The sequence below is a fragment of the Lonchura striata genome, chromosome 1 (genome assembly GCF_046129695.1).
Source record: "Lonchura striata isolate bLonStr1 chromosome 1, bLonStr1.mat, whole genome shotgun sequence".
NCBI classification, from domain to species: domain Eukaryota; kingdom Metazoa; phylum Chordata; class Aves; order Passeriformes; family Estrildidae; genus Lonchura; species Lonchura striata.
Window position 1 is genome coordinate 54,524,933 of NC_134603.1, and position 16,105 is coordinate 54,541,037.

A 16,105-nucleotide genomic window follows, 5' to 3' on the forward strand; every position below is an offset into this window, starting at 1 on the left:
TATAAAAGTGTTGAAGAAAATCTCTTTAGAGTGCTTTACACTGAATTGATTCTTCCATAGTGCCAAAGATAAAATAAATCGTGAGCTATATTACCTTCCTGTCGTTAAATAGGTAAAGAATGGTATATTACTAATTTGAGGATGGGCCAGCACAGTTTTTAAATGCTTATTAGAACAAAGTTTTAATAAAAGATGCAAAGAAGTTTGCAGTTTCAGAGCCTTAACCTTGGAATAACAAAGGCCCTCACTAATCACTTTACTAATCCATGCGGTAGCAGTTTTCTTACCAAGGCATCGTTCCAAAAAGTGGCTTCTGCTCAGCATTTCACTTCAGGTCACCAGCCACTGTAGTGCAATCCATGAGGAGATTTATGCACCTCAAAGTGGAACTCCTTAAAGAACAATGTGCTGTTAATCAGTAAGCCACTGAGCGAGCAAATAGGAAATGCTGAAGTTACAGAGTTTTTCCTTTCACTGGGATGTGAAAGCCTTGCTCAGTGCATCTTCAAGGATTTACTGGCCTCTCCTCTGAAGGTCTCTTTTTTTTTTTTTTTTTTTTTTTTTTTTTTTTTTTTTTTTTTTTTCCAGAGCAGGGCTGGTTAGTTATTCTGGTTAGGGATGGATGTAGATACAAGGTAAAAGGTAGACTATGCAGCCCTGCAGTTTGAGACCACTGTAGTGTGCTGATGGGCTCAGCTCCATCCCTATGGGACAGAGCTGTGCTGCTCTCAGCAACTGAGATACAGAAACTTTCCTTTCTCTGCTTGAAGAGATTTACTTGTACATGTCTAACATTCAGAAAACTGCTCTGCCTGATGAAATGCTGGTGTCCTCTGCTTTTCTCTCATCCTAAAGTATGCTAGAAAAGGTGGAACAGCCTTTACAGGGAGAATGTGGTAGTCTCAGCCACCACAGAAAGATCAGCTACAATATGGGGTATGAAGAAAACAGAATCGCTTAAGAAAGACAAAGGCATTTAATCTTTTTATCCCATAACCTCAGTTCTTGTGTAATGTGATGTTCAGCATTTCAGTCTAGACTGTAGACTATGTAGGGAAACACACACAGTTCTTCTGTAGCACACAGGAGACTTATGCACCCTAAAGCAGGTATTAGAGAAAGAAAAGAGGAAGGAAAAAAAAGGTCAAACAAAATCAAAGGCCAGTGAGACAGATTCTTACTTGCACAGGCCACTGCTCCTCTGTAGGGAAGACGGATTCTTCTTCCAGTCAAGTTTGAAAAAGCATTGAAAGTCCCAGCTGTCAGATGTGTGAGTTGAACAGAGGTATGGTTTGTTCAATAGACCCCAGCCATTGGGACTGAGGAATACCCAGTGCTGTAGATCTCTAAAGAGCCTGAATGTGTGATATATTTTACCCTGGCCAGCTCACAGTGTCAGCATTGTTTATTCCTGAGTGTGCAGAGAAGCAGGGCTTTAAATGTTTGAGGAATTCCACCAAAGAAATCTTAGGCTAGTTTAGGTGTCTCTGGATTTAGGTAGCAGCAGAATAAGGATATACTATATTTCAAAATAAGATAGCTAACCTGATTTAGATACCCTACTTCTGTTTTTCTAATCTAGTCCAAAACTCTGGATTCCATTTCTGTCATAAAAGAGAGGAGTACACTGTAATTGCATAAGTATGAGATATCCTAACAGTGTAAGTGAAATAATGTGTAAAAAATAGGCAGCTTTTTATCCAGCTGAAAAATTCAAAACTGAGCATGAACACTTCCCCACTGAAATAGGAAAAAATTTTGCAGCTGTGCTAAGTCATGCCCAAGATAACAATTTTCTGCATGTATTTAGGAAGTGAATACTGTCACAGTGATACTCCTAACAGAGAGAAAAAAAAGTTAGTGATGGAAATTGTGATGATGAGGATGTTAACAGTGGACATACCTCCAAACTCAAGATAACATGGAATTAGGACAGGTAAAAAGATTATATGAGATAGAAAATCCAAGCATATTTAACACTGTCTTCAGCTCTTTACAAATTAATCCACTTTTAACAAGCAATGAAGCACTTTAAATTTTACTGATATTATTTTCCCTAGTACAGTATTAAATATATCATATGTGCATGTTACTATAACTTGATATCCAGATCAATTACACTCATGATGCCAGTTTGAGAAGTATGTAAGAGGTGTTTGAGTCTGTGTTTTATAATAGGAAGATGAAATTCAGTGAACATAAAAGAGCCAGAAAATTGTGGAATCCTTCTCTGTAAGTTAAAATACGTTGAGTGATGAGGAAAAATTTTTTTTTTTTGTAAACTTGTCTTGCCTTTTTAATGGAAGATACATTTTGAGCTGCTGAAGTATATTTCTTGTGTAGTCCCAGGGAAACTGCACTTGGCTTTCAATACTATGTGCTTCAAAAGTGCCAAGACACCTTGATCTTTCTCAGAGTCTGCATTTTTATGTAATTAGATAATGAAAAGGAAGATATGGAAGTGAAGAATTGAAGTTACAGGCCCATCAGTTAGTAGCGAGCAATTTATCAACCAGCATATTTTACCTCATTTTATAGAATCATAGAATATCCTGAGCTGGAAGGGACCCATCAAGATAATCAAGTCCAAACCATGGCCCTGCACAGGAAACTGCAAGAATCACACTAAGTGCCTGAAAGCATTGTCCAAATGCTTCTTGAACTCTGTCAGGCCTGGTGCTGTGACCACTTCCCTGGGGACCCTGCTCCAGTGCCCAACCATCCTCTTTTTGGAAAGCTTTCCTGCTATCCCCTGAGTTAGCTTCATGCCATTCTGTTGAATTCTGTCACTGGTCATGAGAGAATACATAAATACACAGAAGAGCAAATACACACTGCAATGAAGTTTATACTGCCATTTGTTTGAAGTCTCACCCTTCAGAATGATGATAAGCTGAAGTGAGCAATATGGATAAATCCAGATAGGAATAAAGTCACAGTTATGAACATATGTGTGCATGTGTTTGCCTATGTAAAAATCTGGCATGAGGATAATGAGATTGTCTGCAGGAAAGAATGAAGTTTTCATGCTTAAAGGAGCAAATATACAGATTCTCATGGTCCCTTACATGGGGTGTGTTTGTGATAAACATTCAGCTTATATTTCCAGGAACAATAAAATTTCATGTATTACTGCTCAACATAGGAATTATTTTTACATATCTCCATGCCACTGACTCTCTTGTAAGTTAATCTCATCTCTCATCAATTTTTCACCAGCTTCACTCTGATGTTGATAAAGGAGATGGTTCCATCAAATACATCTTGTCAGGCGAAGGGGCAAGTTCCATTTTCATTATTGATGAGAACACGGGGGATATTCATGCTACAAAGAGGCTGGATCGAGAAGAGCAGGCCTACTACACGCTCCGAGCACAAGCACTAGATAGGCTGACTAATAAACCCGTGGAGCCAGAGTCTGAGTTCGTCATTAAGATTCAGGACATCAATGACAATGAGCCAAAATTTCTGGATGGTCCCTACACTGCTGGAGTTCCTGAGATGTCTCCTGTGGGTAAGTGCAAAATACACTGTTGCTGTTGTGGGAGATTTGTTCCTATTGCCTTTTTAAAAGTTTCATTATTTTTTACTGTTTCACACTAAGCTACTTAATTATCTATGAGGCACCTGCAACAGTTAGATATTTCAAGACTAAACTGGAAATAACATGCTAGATTAAGTATTTACCCTTTCAAAAATGTTGTGAAACTCAAATAGCTATTCAAGGATTCAGATAACCATTTTATGGTGCATTTCTCATTCCAGGGCCCAGAGGCTTTGTTTTATAATTCCCATTAACAGTAATAAGTTTCACACCTATATTATGATATTCCGAGGTTATAATTTATAATTTAATTCAGATAAGGTCCATTCATAACAAACTCTTCAAATTCCTGCTAGTGAATGGCATAATCTTTTTTGCAAGTTTTGTGCATTTTAACAAAAATTTATTGGATTTTTTTTTCCTTACACTGAAATTCCATTTTCTGGGGAATATAGTCAAGCAGCAGGAACCAGGATACAACTTGAGATAGTTCAAAGTTCTACTGAAATCAGAGAAGAATGTGTTTTAGAGGTTTCAGATCCTTTGTTGGAAACTAAGAAATGCTGATTTTTCCTGATTTTGAATTAGGGAAGAATTTCAAAATCAAATCCACTATCTCTTCATTATAAAGTGACCAAATGCTCATCCATTGTCAGATGCCACTGTTCCATTGAAAGCTGACCCTTTCAGACCAGATTAAGGCTTGATCTAGAGATGTTTTGTTAAATGTTAGTTTAAGATGAAATTCTAAATGCAAGCACAAAAAAACCAACCAAACAAACAAACAAACAATCAAAAACCCCCAAAGAAAAAAAATAAAAAAACAAAACAAAACAAAACATCTTACTTTACTGCAAATATATACATAGGAAGGCTCACTTCAGCTTGAGAGTTCTGTGGTGATTGAAATAAAGATTTTCTTTGCTTAACTGATTTTAAACCGTATTAAAATGTGGTAGTCTTACAGAAAGGCTGCATCTAAAATTTGCTATAATTTCCTTAGTATGATCTCCTCTGCTTTTGAATGTTAAACAATGCATCTAAATTGGAGTTAGAGAGAAAAAGAGTGTTACCTAAGTGTCCTGCAGCAATCAGTAGCAAACATTGCTTATATATGTGAAACTCAGCTTAGGAGTCAATAGAAGATAAGTAAAATATTGCTAAAAATGAGTTGGCTATACATTTATTTTACTAAGCAGTAAAATCTCATTGATACTTGGCATTTGCTCATTGTCACTCAAGCACTATGTGGATGGCTGAAGAGACAATATCAGCCTTGGAATAAAGATGGACACCATAGCTTTTGCAGAGTAACAGGGAGGAGATGAAGTTGTGATATGTTGCTGGGATCTTTTTATTTCTGAACTTTGAAAAAATCTAGACAACAGATAATCTAAGACTGTAAAACCTAAATAATCCACTTAAAAATATGTTGTGTTAAAATACATGTTTTTTTTTTTCCCTTAAATAGGTTGCCCTTTTACTTTAGAAAATGATTATTTAAGTAAAATGCAGAATTTATCAACTATTAAGGTTTTTTCCACTTTTGTCTTATGACCTGAAAAGAAATTATCTCCATATTTCACTTTTGCATTTATCATCTCTCTCTTTTCTTGCACTGGCATATTGATGTACAGACAATGACTATAGATATATGAGGTTTACCTACAAATCCATGCCTCTACTCCTTCCTATGCTCCATTTGTTCCAAAAATATGTTGGAAATCAATCTATGAGGAGTGCACTGTTTGCAGTGGAGATTATAAGGACTATTTTTCAAAATGAGCTGCTTTACATATTTTCTTGAATCTTTACATCATAGAGGAGTAAAATAATTTTTTCTCCCACATGGACTATACAACACCAAATGTATTTTCAATTCAGGTAAGTATTATGCAAAATTATTAACTGAGACTTGTACACTCTATGAAATTTGTGTCAGCTAAGGGTAGTTTCAGATCCATGAACTTCCTGGAAACTGCACATTTTAAACATCTTCATGGTTAGTATCAACACCTACCAAATACTGCATTGTTACAGAGTTAAGGATTAACATGAAATTCCTTTGTCACACTTTGTTGCACTTTGTCACATTTTGTCTTACATAGTTACAGCAATTCATACTTTATTCACATAACATAATTTTTAATTAATCACCTAGAGCATCCATGAAATATTAAGGAGATACAAAGTATCTCTCTCCTATTTTGTTTAAAATTGTATCCATGACAAGGATTTTTAATTGGATATTAAAGGAAATGAAAGAGATCACAGGATTATAAATCCAAATTATCTATAAAGCTAGGAATACTATAACCTTTAACCTACTATGCAAGTATAATGGTTCTGTATTTTTGACAAATATTTTTGGACATTATCTAAGGCTAATTGAAGTCAATCTCTTCTTTTATTTGAAATGACTTCAGGTCAGGTTTAAATTATATTTGGGTCAGGCCCAATTATATTGATTATTCTGAACAGAGTAAATATCTTGATGGCATATAAATCTATTCATGGCAAAACCCCCAAAGACATGGCTTATCTGAAAATCATAAGGATTTGGTTTTTGCATATTTTTTTTTGAGTGTGTCTGGTACTTAAAAAACTGAGCAGCGTTATATTTAAAACAAAAGGGTACGGGTCTGTTTGAGTTATAACCAAGGGAAGTAGGGATGAGAATTCCAATGCCCAACATAGTTTTGGTTTGTTTAATCTTCTCTCCAGCCATATCAACAGCTTTGCTTGTTACCCAGCACAACAAATATATCTCTTGCCATTACCCCTGATTTAGATGGATTGAAATATCTGGATTATATAACAAAGTAAAGAAAGCAAAAGCACTGTATCAGGCTTAGATCTTTGATACAGTGTGCCGTGGGCTTTGACAGCCTGCATGAAGTGTCTCTCACCAAGCACAAACTGCCTCTGCTTCCCTTTGTCTGACCTTGCTGCTTATCTGGGACCATTCTTGAGTTTTTTCACCAAGTGAAAGCAACATAATGAGGGTGTGGGATGGGAGGGAGGAGCTCAAGAGCGTTCTGACTCTCCCCTTTCACACTCCTGGAGGGGAAAGGTTGTGGAAGCATTGCTGCATCAGCTGTGGGTGAGATCTGGTGGTGGAAGCAGAGAAATACCAGAAGGTACCAAGCAGAACCAGTCTGGATTGTTGTATGTAAGGATTATGCTGGAGATCTGATAGTAAATGTGTTTAATGTTTTTAGTAGCAGCTGATATCATGTAGAGATGTGAGGCCATCATGGAATTGTATGTTAGACATAGTACATATTGTTAATTGATATAAATTAATACTTTTAATAACTTAGTGCATTAAAACTCTATTTTCAATTTGTGTCTAAAATTTAATTCTAAGAATTTGTGCAGTTTAAAAATTATGCATTTGTTAAACTATTCTAGTTTTGGAAACCAGTTTTATTTTGAATGATCTCACCAATATTAAAACAGAAGTCACAGAATCATTTCTCATAAAACATTATTTCAAAATTTGCATAAAATATCCTGCAAGTTACTAGCAAAAAGCTAGTCACCTTTTTCTAAAAATCTCTGTAGAGGTTACTAAAATAATACACTTACAGATTCAAAATGGATCCCTTTGAAGGATCTCCAGCTCAGTTTTCAACAATCAGTTTAGCTTCTTCTCTTCCTATCATGGAAAAGGTTAATCTCTTCAGTCAGGAACATTGTTGAGCCTTGGCTAAATTTAAGTACAAATATCATTCTAAATACAAGCTCATATCTGCAAAAATCCTCCCATCCTTTTACCTTAATATCAGGGTTATAGGTCAAATTCTAAGATTACTGTAATTTAGTAATCTCTATCAATATCTACTAAATATTATGTTACAAATTATCTTAAAAATTCTTGAAAATAAAATCAAGAATCTGTACCACTCACACAGAATTAAGTCTGTAACTAACTACTATCAAAAAAAGAATTATGTGGAACACTTTGATAAGCAGCACAGAATTTTTTCAGTACTTACTACAATTGCTGAAAAATTTTATGATGTTGCTACATGTAGAATTCCTTTTAATGAACAGCTATCCAAGTTTTCTTAAAAAGACCTAACTGTAGAGAAAAATAATTTTAGAGAAATCCATACTTAAAAACAAAAGTTTTAAAATAAAAAATGCATGTTTATTTTTTCAACCCATATATAATACACAAACTGTAAGTAATATTTTTAAGTTATAGTTGCAAAGCCGCAGTTTATATTAAGACACTAATGAAAATAATAAAACCCAGTTTGGGGTAAGGTCAGTGTCCTGTCTATATTTGCACTACAGGGCTCAGAACAATGGTGACTAAACAAGATTTATTGGAACACTCATTTTGTTGGATGGAATAAAGGTGTGGTACCATTTGTTGACTGTCCCTGTTACCTGTAAGTCCTAAGCTTGGATGCAGGTATGACAGCTGACTGCCTCTGCTAGAGGCTAAGGCAAAGTGTTCACGGACACAAGGAAGACAATTTCAGTGCAGGAACATAAACTCATCTAAGATGCTGCACTTATGCAACTACCCATTTTTCCTCACACTTTTAGATTTATTTACTACCTGTAAGTATCCCTACAACTTTATGATTTGGATTTTTTTAAAGGGAAGTAAGTATTTGAGTTTGACTTCAATCCATTGCAGAAAAATTAGGACAGCAGTATATGGCAACTACCATACTCTGAAGGAATTCCTGTCCTTCAAGAGCAATCTGCTTCTTCTGGAAAACATCTCTGGAAATTCTCAAATATAGATCTTTCTGTGCATTTTGTTTCTTTGGAACAGATTTCCTACACATAGGACTTTTCACATAATTAGAATACCTTCTGTTATCTTGCATATTCTCGAAAGAAATATTATGCAGAAATCTCCCTCTCAGCATGAGGCTTCAAAAGCTCTTTTTTGTGTGTGTGTGTGTGAAATTAATAAAGAAATAATGACAATATCATAGGTTTTAGATCTTTCCCCCAGTGATGTTTAGAAGAAGTTGATTATCACAGAAGGAATGGAAAAGTATCATTGTTTTTTAGTTACTGATTACATTTAAATGTGATTATTGCAGAAAGATTTGATGTTAGAATTTCTACTTAAAAACTGCCCTTTTCTGAAGGATTCATGTATTTTAGGAGAGAGACAATCAAATTCAGATAATGACTTTATTTGTCTCCTGGAATGTAGAGGGTTTGTTTGCTACATCAATAGATTTTTACAGCAAACACACACTTCTAAACTTGCAGCATTTCGAAAATGTCTGTGCTGAGATTGCAGAGCTTGTAATTTCTTTGATCTTGTTTTAGTCTGGGGCCCTTGAAGGCAGCAAGAACAGGGGAAAGACATAACTGTGTGAGAGGTTTATAAGCACTTTTGCCAATATTTGCAGACATTGTAAGCTTCATTGGCAGGGCATAGTGACTTTGTAAATGTGGTAAGCCTGCCTTTCACAAAGAACACAGGATGTCAAACAGTCATTATGATACCCTTGTTCTCAAAAGCTGGGTAGACTCTGGCAAGTTTAAAATAGGTCCCTGTATGAAATTACATTATAGAGTAATCTGTAAAATCAGTTTGACATACTGAATCAAAGCTCTTAGTTACTGGTGAACAGAAAATGGATGTATTTTAAGTCCCATAACTGATAAATGACTTGATGGATTAACTAGCAAATTTATTTTTAAACTTTCCATCTACTTAATAGTTGCATGCAAAATTTCAGAAGAAACTTTTCCCTATCCAAAAATATTAGGCCAGTCACAAGAGAGAAAAATTGCATTTAAATAGAATTGCTGCCATACTACTTTGTAATGGATACTTAAGGAATAGAGATCAGGAATGTAGGCTAACTAGGTCATTACCTCAATACATTTGTTTTACAAATTATCATTTCTGGTCAGAATTCTTTCAAGCAGGACCTATCCTTTGCAATCTGCTCCATTTTATAGAGGGCTGCACTTAATCCTTTCTCCAAACTTTCAAACTAGTCCCAGGCTCCATATATGATCTACTTAACTGAGAATGGAAAAGATGAGAAAAATGGGTGTGTGATATACTATATAAGATAAAAATAAATTCAGAGCTTTCTCCCATTTCCTGAAAGAAAAACCTAACATTTCCAAATAAAACTGACCACAATACTATTTATGTTAAGTTCACCCTGGACACTTGCTATTGCAGTTTGTTCTTAAAAAGTGATTTCAAGGCTTGCTGGTCTCATTTTCACATGTCAAAAACATGTTCTTTCAGAAAATGAGCATTGTGTTTAACAAATGTTTTTCTCTAATCATGTGTCTAAATAAAGTGTATGAAGCTATCTGATCTCTCTTGAAGGCCTTTACTGTATCTGCCAAATTGACACAATATTAATTTGCAATCTCACCTCCACATGGGTCCCTGGGTTGTTCAATGGAAGGTCTGAATGTTACAGACAATCTGCCAGTGAGAAAAAATAATATTTTCTGTCTATCAAAGGATGGTGACACGGCCAAGGCCCTGTCTCCCAAGTGTTATTTTATTCTGCTCTCAGCACACACCATGAAAGCTGTTGTCTAGAACAAAACAAATGGGAACTGACATGGAGAACATAATGAATAAGAGCTGGATGCAGAATGAGGTCCTCACAAAACATAACCTTTTCACTAGCCAGTTAGAAATTTGTCTTTCTTATTCCTGTTAAAATATTTTTTTTCATTTAAAAAAAATGAAATCTGTTTAAAATAGATTTTTTTCATACATTTGTTTCTTGAGAAATCTTTACACAATAGATTACCACTGTTGATATTGCAGATATATTGAAGGAAATTAGTATTGCAGATTATTGAGGGAAATTACTTCTTTTTAAAGGAATTTAGAGACAACTTTAACTAGGTTTTCTCTGAGCTGAGAAAGAAACTCTCCTTATGGAGCAGTAAATAATTTTATAGGCTAACAATAATTTTGTGTACATTTATCAAAATTTTTAAAAAATATATATATGTTTGAATTTCTAATGAGTCATTACAATTCAGCAAGCAGACTTCTCTTAAAAGGAAAACTACTACTACTGTATTTCATACTCAAACAGACTTCAGGCTTTACCATCATTACAGAAATTTTGTTGACATATCTTCCACCAAGCAGAGGCAGAGATAGAGAGAAGGAGCTAATGAATGTGATAATTTTTACTTCTGTGAGTCAATGCTTGTGACTGTTTGGGAAGATGGAATTCTGTAATAGCTGATACTATTTGTTTACAAATAGAACCTGATACACTAAACAGAGTCAGCATGAAAATGATGAACAGTTGTGAAAAAGCCACCTCACACTGTTCCAGATATGTACTGGCACAGAATGTAGAGTAAGTGTAGTTCAGATTTTTCTATCTTTCATGTGCAACAGCCCCTCAAACTTTTTACAGGTACCTCTGTGGTTCAAGTGACAGCCACTGATGCGGATGATCCTACTTATGGCAACAGTGCTCGAGTGGTTTACAGTATACTGCAAGGACAGCCTTACTTCTCTGTGGAACCCAAAACAGGTAAATTGACATAAACCCTTTGCAGTAATGCTGAGAAAAAGAGGGAAAAGTGAATTTAAACTTGCTAGGAACTTATTAATATAGCCTCTTGGTTAATTGAATACATTTGGGTTTTTTGATCTTTTAATCTCTTATTCTTTAGAATAGATTATGAAAGCCACATGTCTGAGCTATGTAGTAAACTGACCTTGCTGGAATAGAATTTATTGGCTTTTTTATTTACCAACCACTTGGTCTGTTGCCCATTGTCATCTCTCCTATCAGTGAAAATTTCAAAATTCATTGAACAGATTCCAGAAATATGTAAATGTCACATATCTGGGTTCCATAAGAATAGATTTAAGGCTCAATTACTCTCCATGCTACTTTTCAAAATAAAGATTTGTTGTAGGAAATTAATCCCTTCTTTATTAATTTGAAAAAGAAAACACTGTGCTTCTTTTGCTTACAAAATATAATATTTTGCTGCCACTTTCAAAGCATATTGCTGGTGAAACTTTGTTTATACAATTTTCTTGAAATTCTGTGAATATTTTTAAGCCACAACCAAATACAACCTTTAATTATCTGTTAGTTTAATAAATATTACCCTTTCTGCTGGATCATTTCATCATGCAGGAAAGTAGGTTCTTGCTCTGCTCATTTCAGTGTAGTGCTTGAGCCTTCATTTACACCTGCAAGAAGAAGAGTTATAATCTCCTTTTTGTATATAACCAAGCTGAGACAAAAGAGAAAAAAAATTCCATCCTTTTAATAATAAAAAATCTGTCATGTGAATCAGACCTGAGTCCCAAAATTGTGGCCAAAAAGTCACACTCCATTTAACAACATCTAAATTTGCAGAAATAACTAGTATAATTATCTCCATATTGCAAGAGATCCATGCTCAGCAGGGATATATATCACTGTTCTTTTCCCTCCAATGAGTATGATTCATAGTGGTTTTCTCTCTGTTTCTCTTTCTCCCTCTCCATGTGTGCTTATGTGCCATATATGTTGTGATGATGACTGCAGGCAGCCCTTGAACAACAATATGGTAGTTTCTGCTAAATAAAAATCTTGATGAATTCAGACTGAAATGTTTGCATACATTTTCATCACTTTGATGTGATATTCAAATTTCCTGTGTGCATGACAGTTTACTTCCAAATTATTGGGTAACTTTGCCTGGTAATTTAACTATGACAGAAAAACAAACATGCCAGAAAAAGCAAGGTATAAACAATAACACTATTAAATTGTATATTAATTATATTTTTACACATTTTGTAAAATGGGTGAAATAGTGCCAAGCACTCTGTTGGGTGAACTAAGTGTTTCAACCCAAAGGTGATTAATGGCAAGTCCAACATTCATAAGGGAAAAAAGAAATAAAACTCTAAGCAAACATTCAACAAACAGCAGATGAAGAGATATGTGTCCCAATGTGCCTCTTCTTTATTTAGTTTGCTTATATTTCTTTAACTGCTGACACTAAGTGCTGGAGGAGCAAACAGCTGCCTCTCTGGAAATCAGGGTTAGCAGCTGTATTATGTACTGGCCATGAAATATTCATAAAATCATCATATTTTGAGAAGGCATATTTGTTTTTTGAGGTATATCAGCAGAGCTGAAAGAATGAAACAGAATTTTCATCCAGTTTTCATTTCATGTCAATTAGTTATAAATTAATTAATTATGCAGATCATCAAATGGACATAACAAAAAATACTTCAGATATTTAAGTATTTCATTGCTAAATAAAAAAAATCTTAATTATGCTAATGATTTAGAAGTGGATATTGGTAAACCCAATATATGGCAAAATAAGATAATTTCATCTATCTGCAAAGTGTGGCATGTTATCAGTATTGGTAAGAGTTAATGTCTTGAATGAGTATCCAAAAGAGTGAAATTAATCTTGACCTCAGAATTTTAAAAATGAATGCAGAATATTCTGCTCTTCCTAGCTCCAAAAGAGTGGGAAATCAAATAAAGAAGACTACATCTTCCATGCAAGGAAGTGTTACCCAAGACATTTTGAAGACAAGTTCAGGGAGAACATACTTGAAAAACACAGTCACACACTACATTACCCACTAAATAAAAATTAGTGGGTTTGGTGACTATTTAAAATAAGCTTACAGTATGTCAGCGCAACTCCTAGTCAAACCCTGTTATATTAGTGTTGGAATTAATTCATTCCACTCTTGCTGCAATCACTGATCCACTGTTATATTTTAAAGGCAAATTCAGATTTTACAGCAGAATATTTTTGCCTGTGCAATATTTGACACCTTGTCTTTCTGCAGGTGTTATCAAGACTGCCCTTCCAAATATGGACAGAGAAGCCAAGGACCAGTACCTGTTAGTTATCCAAGCAAAGGACATGGTTGGGCAGAATGGGGGATTGTCAGGCACTACATCTGTTACTGTCACCCTGACTGATGTTAACGACAACCCGCCCCGCTTCCCACGCAGTAAGTTACTTTGTAAATAGGTGTCTTGTAATATTATTCCTAAACATACTATTTTCTTTACACACTGTGTGATTTCTAAGCAAAAAGTGCTTATTTTCCATGTGAAGTTCTTTGTTAAACTCTGACTAAACTATTATATTATTATTGTGATTATTATTATTTTTTAGTAAGCATTTTTTTTCTTTGTCTCATGCATACCAGATCAGTTGAAATGGTGTATGGCAACAAGAACATTTATTTATGTGTTTTACTTCCTCTTTATGAATAAATAAACAAAAAATTATATCCTAACAGATATTTAGGTCTTGCCAGTTAGGCTTCAGGATTCTTTAATTTTACCCTTAATCCTTTGTATTCCTTTGGCATTGTCACATGCTTACAATATTTCCTAAAGAGTTAAATACCAAAGAGCTGGGAAGTCACCTTCCCTCTATTTGATTTCTTTGACCAAGGTGGCTCTCATCCTAACCTAAAGAAAGGAACACATGGTTGGTTGTATGTTCGAACCAGAAGAGCTCAGTTTATTCATAGTGTTCTGTCTGGTGTGTTTTTTATTAACAAAAAAAATTACATAGCAACATAGAAAATATTGTGAAAGATATATTCATGTTGGCTCCAGCCTTACCTCCAACAATGGAAAAAATATATCTGTACATAATAGATTTCTTGTTATTTCAAGCCACCAATTGCTTGAAATAATAATAGAATAACTGAAATTGTGTTTGAAGGTGAGGGTGTTATTGGCTACAGAATGCACTCTGATACCCTTTTGACAGCATATATATCATTTTGTGCTTGAATAAAAAAAGCTAGAATTCTCAAGATGGTGCACTTACTGTTAAGGAAATTAATATATATTAGTTTCTAGTGATATTTTGATTGTGAGCTGCCTAATAAAGGTATAAAGTATATAATAATAAGTCTTTATATTGATATTACTTTACTTACTTTTCTTTCCTCCTTTCTGGTAAGCAAAGTAAAAATGCATTATTAGGGACTCACATCATGATTTGCATTTTAGTTTTGAATTTTAGTTTTGCATCTTTGCCTTGTACTTCTCTTGTCATATGAAGAAGTTATGCCTGTTATACCTAGATTCTATCACAAAGAAAACCTAACAAAAAGGGTAATTATATTTCAAAACTGAAGAATATATTCTTGTAGCCCAAGCAGATGTTTGGGAACATGACTTAAAGGATGATAGATATAAGAAAACTAGATTTCTTTTCTTTTTGGCTTTCAGTCCCAGAAGACTCTGAATTCATTACATTTTTTAATTTTGCAGGATCATATCAGTATAATGTCCCAGAGTCTTTGCCAGTGGCTTCTGTAGTGGCCAGAATAAAAGCTGCAGATGCAGATGTTGGACCTAATGCTGAAATGGAGTACAAGATTGTGGATGGTGATGGCTTGGGAGTATTCAAGGTTTCTGTTGACAAAGACACCCAGGAGGGAATCATAACTATTCAGAAGGTGAGTCAGATTTTACCCTCTGATCCTGTTTAGAACTCTTCAAGGTGGGGGCAGATAATGTGATTATAAGCTTTTGTTCCTAAGAGCCTTGTCTGCTGTAAAAATTTCCATTGGTATAGTTTATCTTGACTTGACTGTGTGATTATGAGGTTTTTAATGACTTACACTGAAAAATATTCTGCATTTTCTTTGACAAGATCTGCATTTTTGTGAGGTATATGTTTTAAAGCACAGCATTTGAATGGGAATCTAAACTTTAGTCTCATTTGTCTTCATATTAAATAGTAGAAAGTATGAAAATATATCTTGCAGCAAAAATGGAAGCTCCAAATAAAAAATGGATCCTGGAACTACCTTTGAAAATAATTATCTGGATGTTTTTAGCTGAGGTGATACTATTCAGAAAGGACACATTATTAATTTAAACTTATGTAACAGTAGTAGGTTTACAAGATAATATATTATTAAAAATATTATTTTAAAAAATGAAAAAAATAAATAAGTATTTTTTCTTCTAGCTTTCTACACATGCTGTTAGAAAACATTATGAAATTGAAAAATCATGTTGATATAAAATTATTAAAAGTAAAAATGTGGTGAAATATTTGAATTTCAAGAAAATTCAAATTTTTTGAACAGTAGAAAAAATACAACTAGAAGAATGTCTCATATAATTTCCTCCTCTTAATTTGTGAATGCTTGGCAAGGTCCCTCTGACCTTTGTTATGCAAAGGGTGGTATTTCACTGCCTGGGCTTCGAACCCAGAGCTCAACCTGCAGCTCCCACTGCCGCTGCTCACCCAGCTACCTACACTGAATAGATTCCTCAACAGTTTAATATCCTTAAAGTGTGGGAATGATTAGGCATTTTGGAATACATATACCTATGTTTCCAAACAATGACCTATGTTTGTACTTAATATTATTCCATAACATTTCTTACCTATATATTTTTTTATCTTTGTAAACTTCACCTATCAGCTGGGCAGGATTTTTTGTGTTCTTGTGTTGGGATTTTTTTCCCTTCTCTGGTGTATCAATTTCTTCTTCAAACAATATAAAGCTTCAGTTTTATTTCTCCTTTGAAAGAAGTTAAGAGTGCAAGA

General features: G+C 34.5%; 1 protein-coding gene across 2 annotated transcripts in view; it reads left to right on the forward strand.

Moving 5' to 3' along the window:
- Window positions 1–16,105, forward strand: part of CDH7 (cadherin 7) — an 85,110-nt gene that overhangs the window by 36,794 nt on the left and 32,211 nt on the right. The window contains exons 3-6 of one of the 2 annotated variants that reach the window (XM_021544287.3): window positions 3,220–3,514; window positions 10,948–11,067; window positions 13,359–13,526; window positions 14,812–14,999. In XM_021544287.3, the coding sequence (XP_021399962.2) occupies window positions 3,220–3,514; window positions 10,948–11,067; window positions 13,359–13,526; window positions 14,812–14,999 (771 nt within the window). Of the gene's footprint in view, window positions 1–3,219; window positions 3,515–6,635; window positions 6,717–10,947; window positions 11,068–13,358; window positions 13,527–14,811; window positions 15,000–16,105 lie in introns of those variants that run through there. The other variant, XM_021544289.3, reaches the window with a different exon arrangement.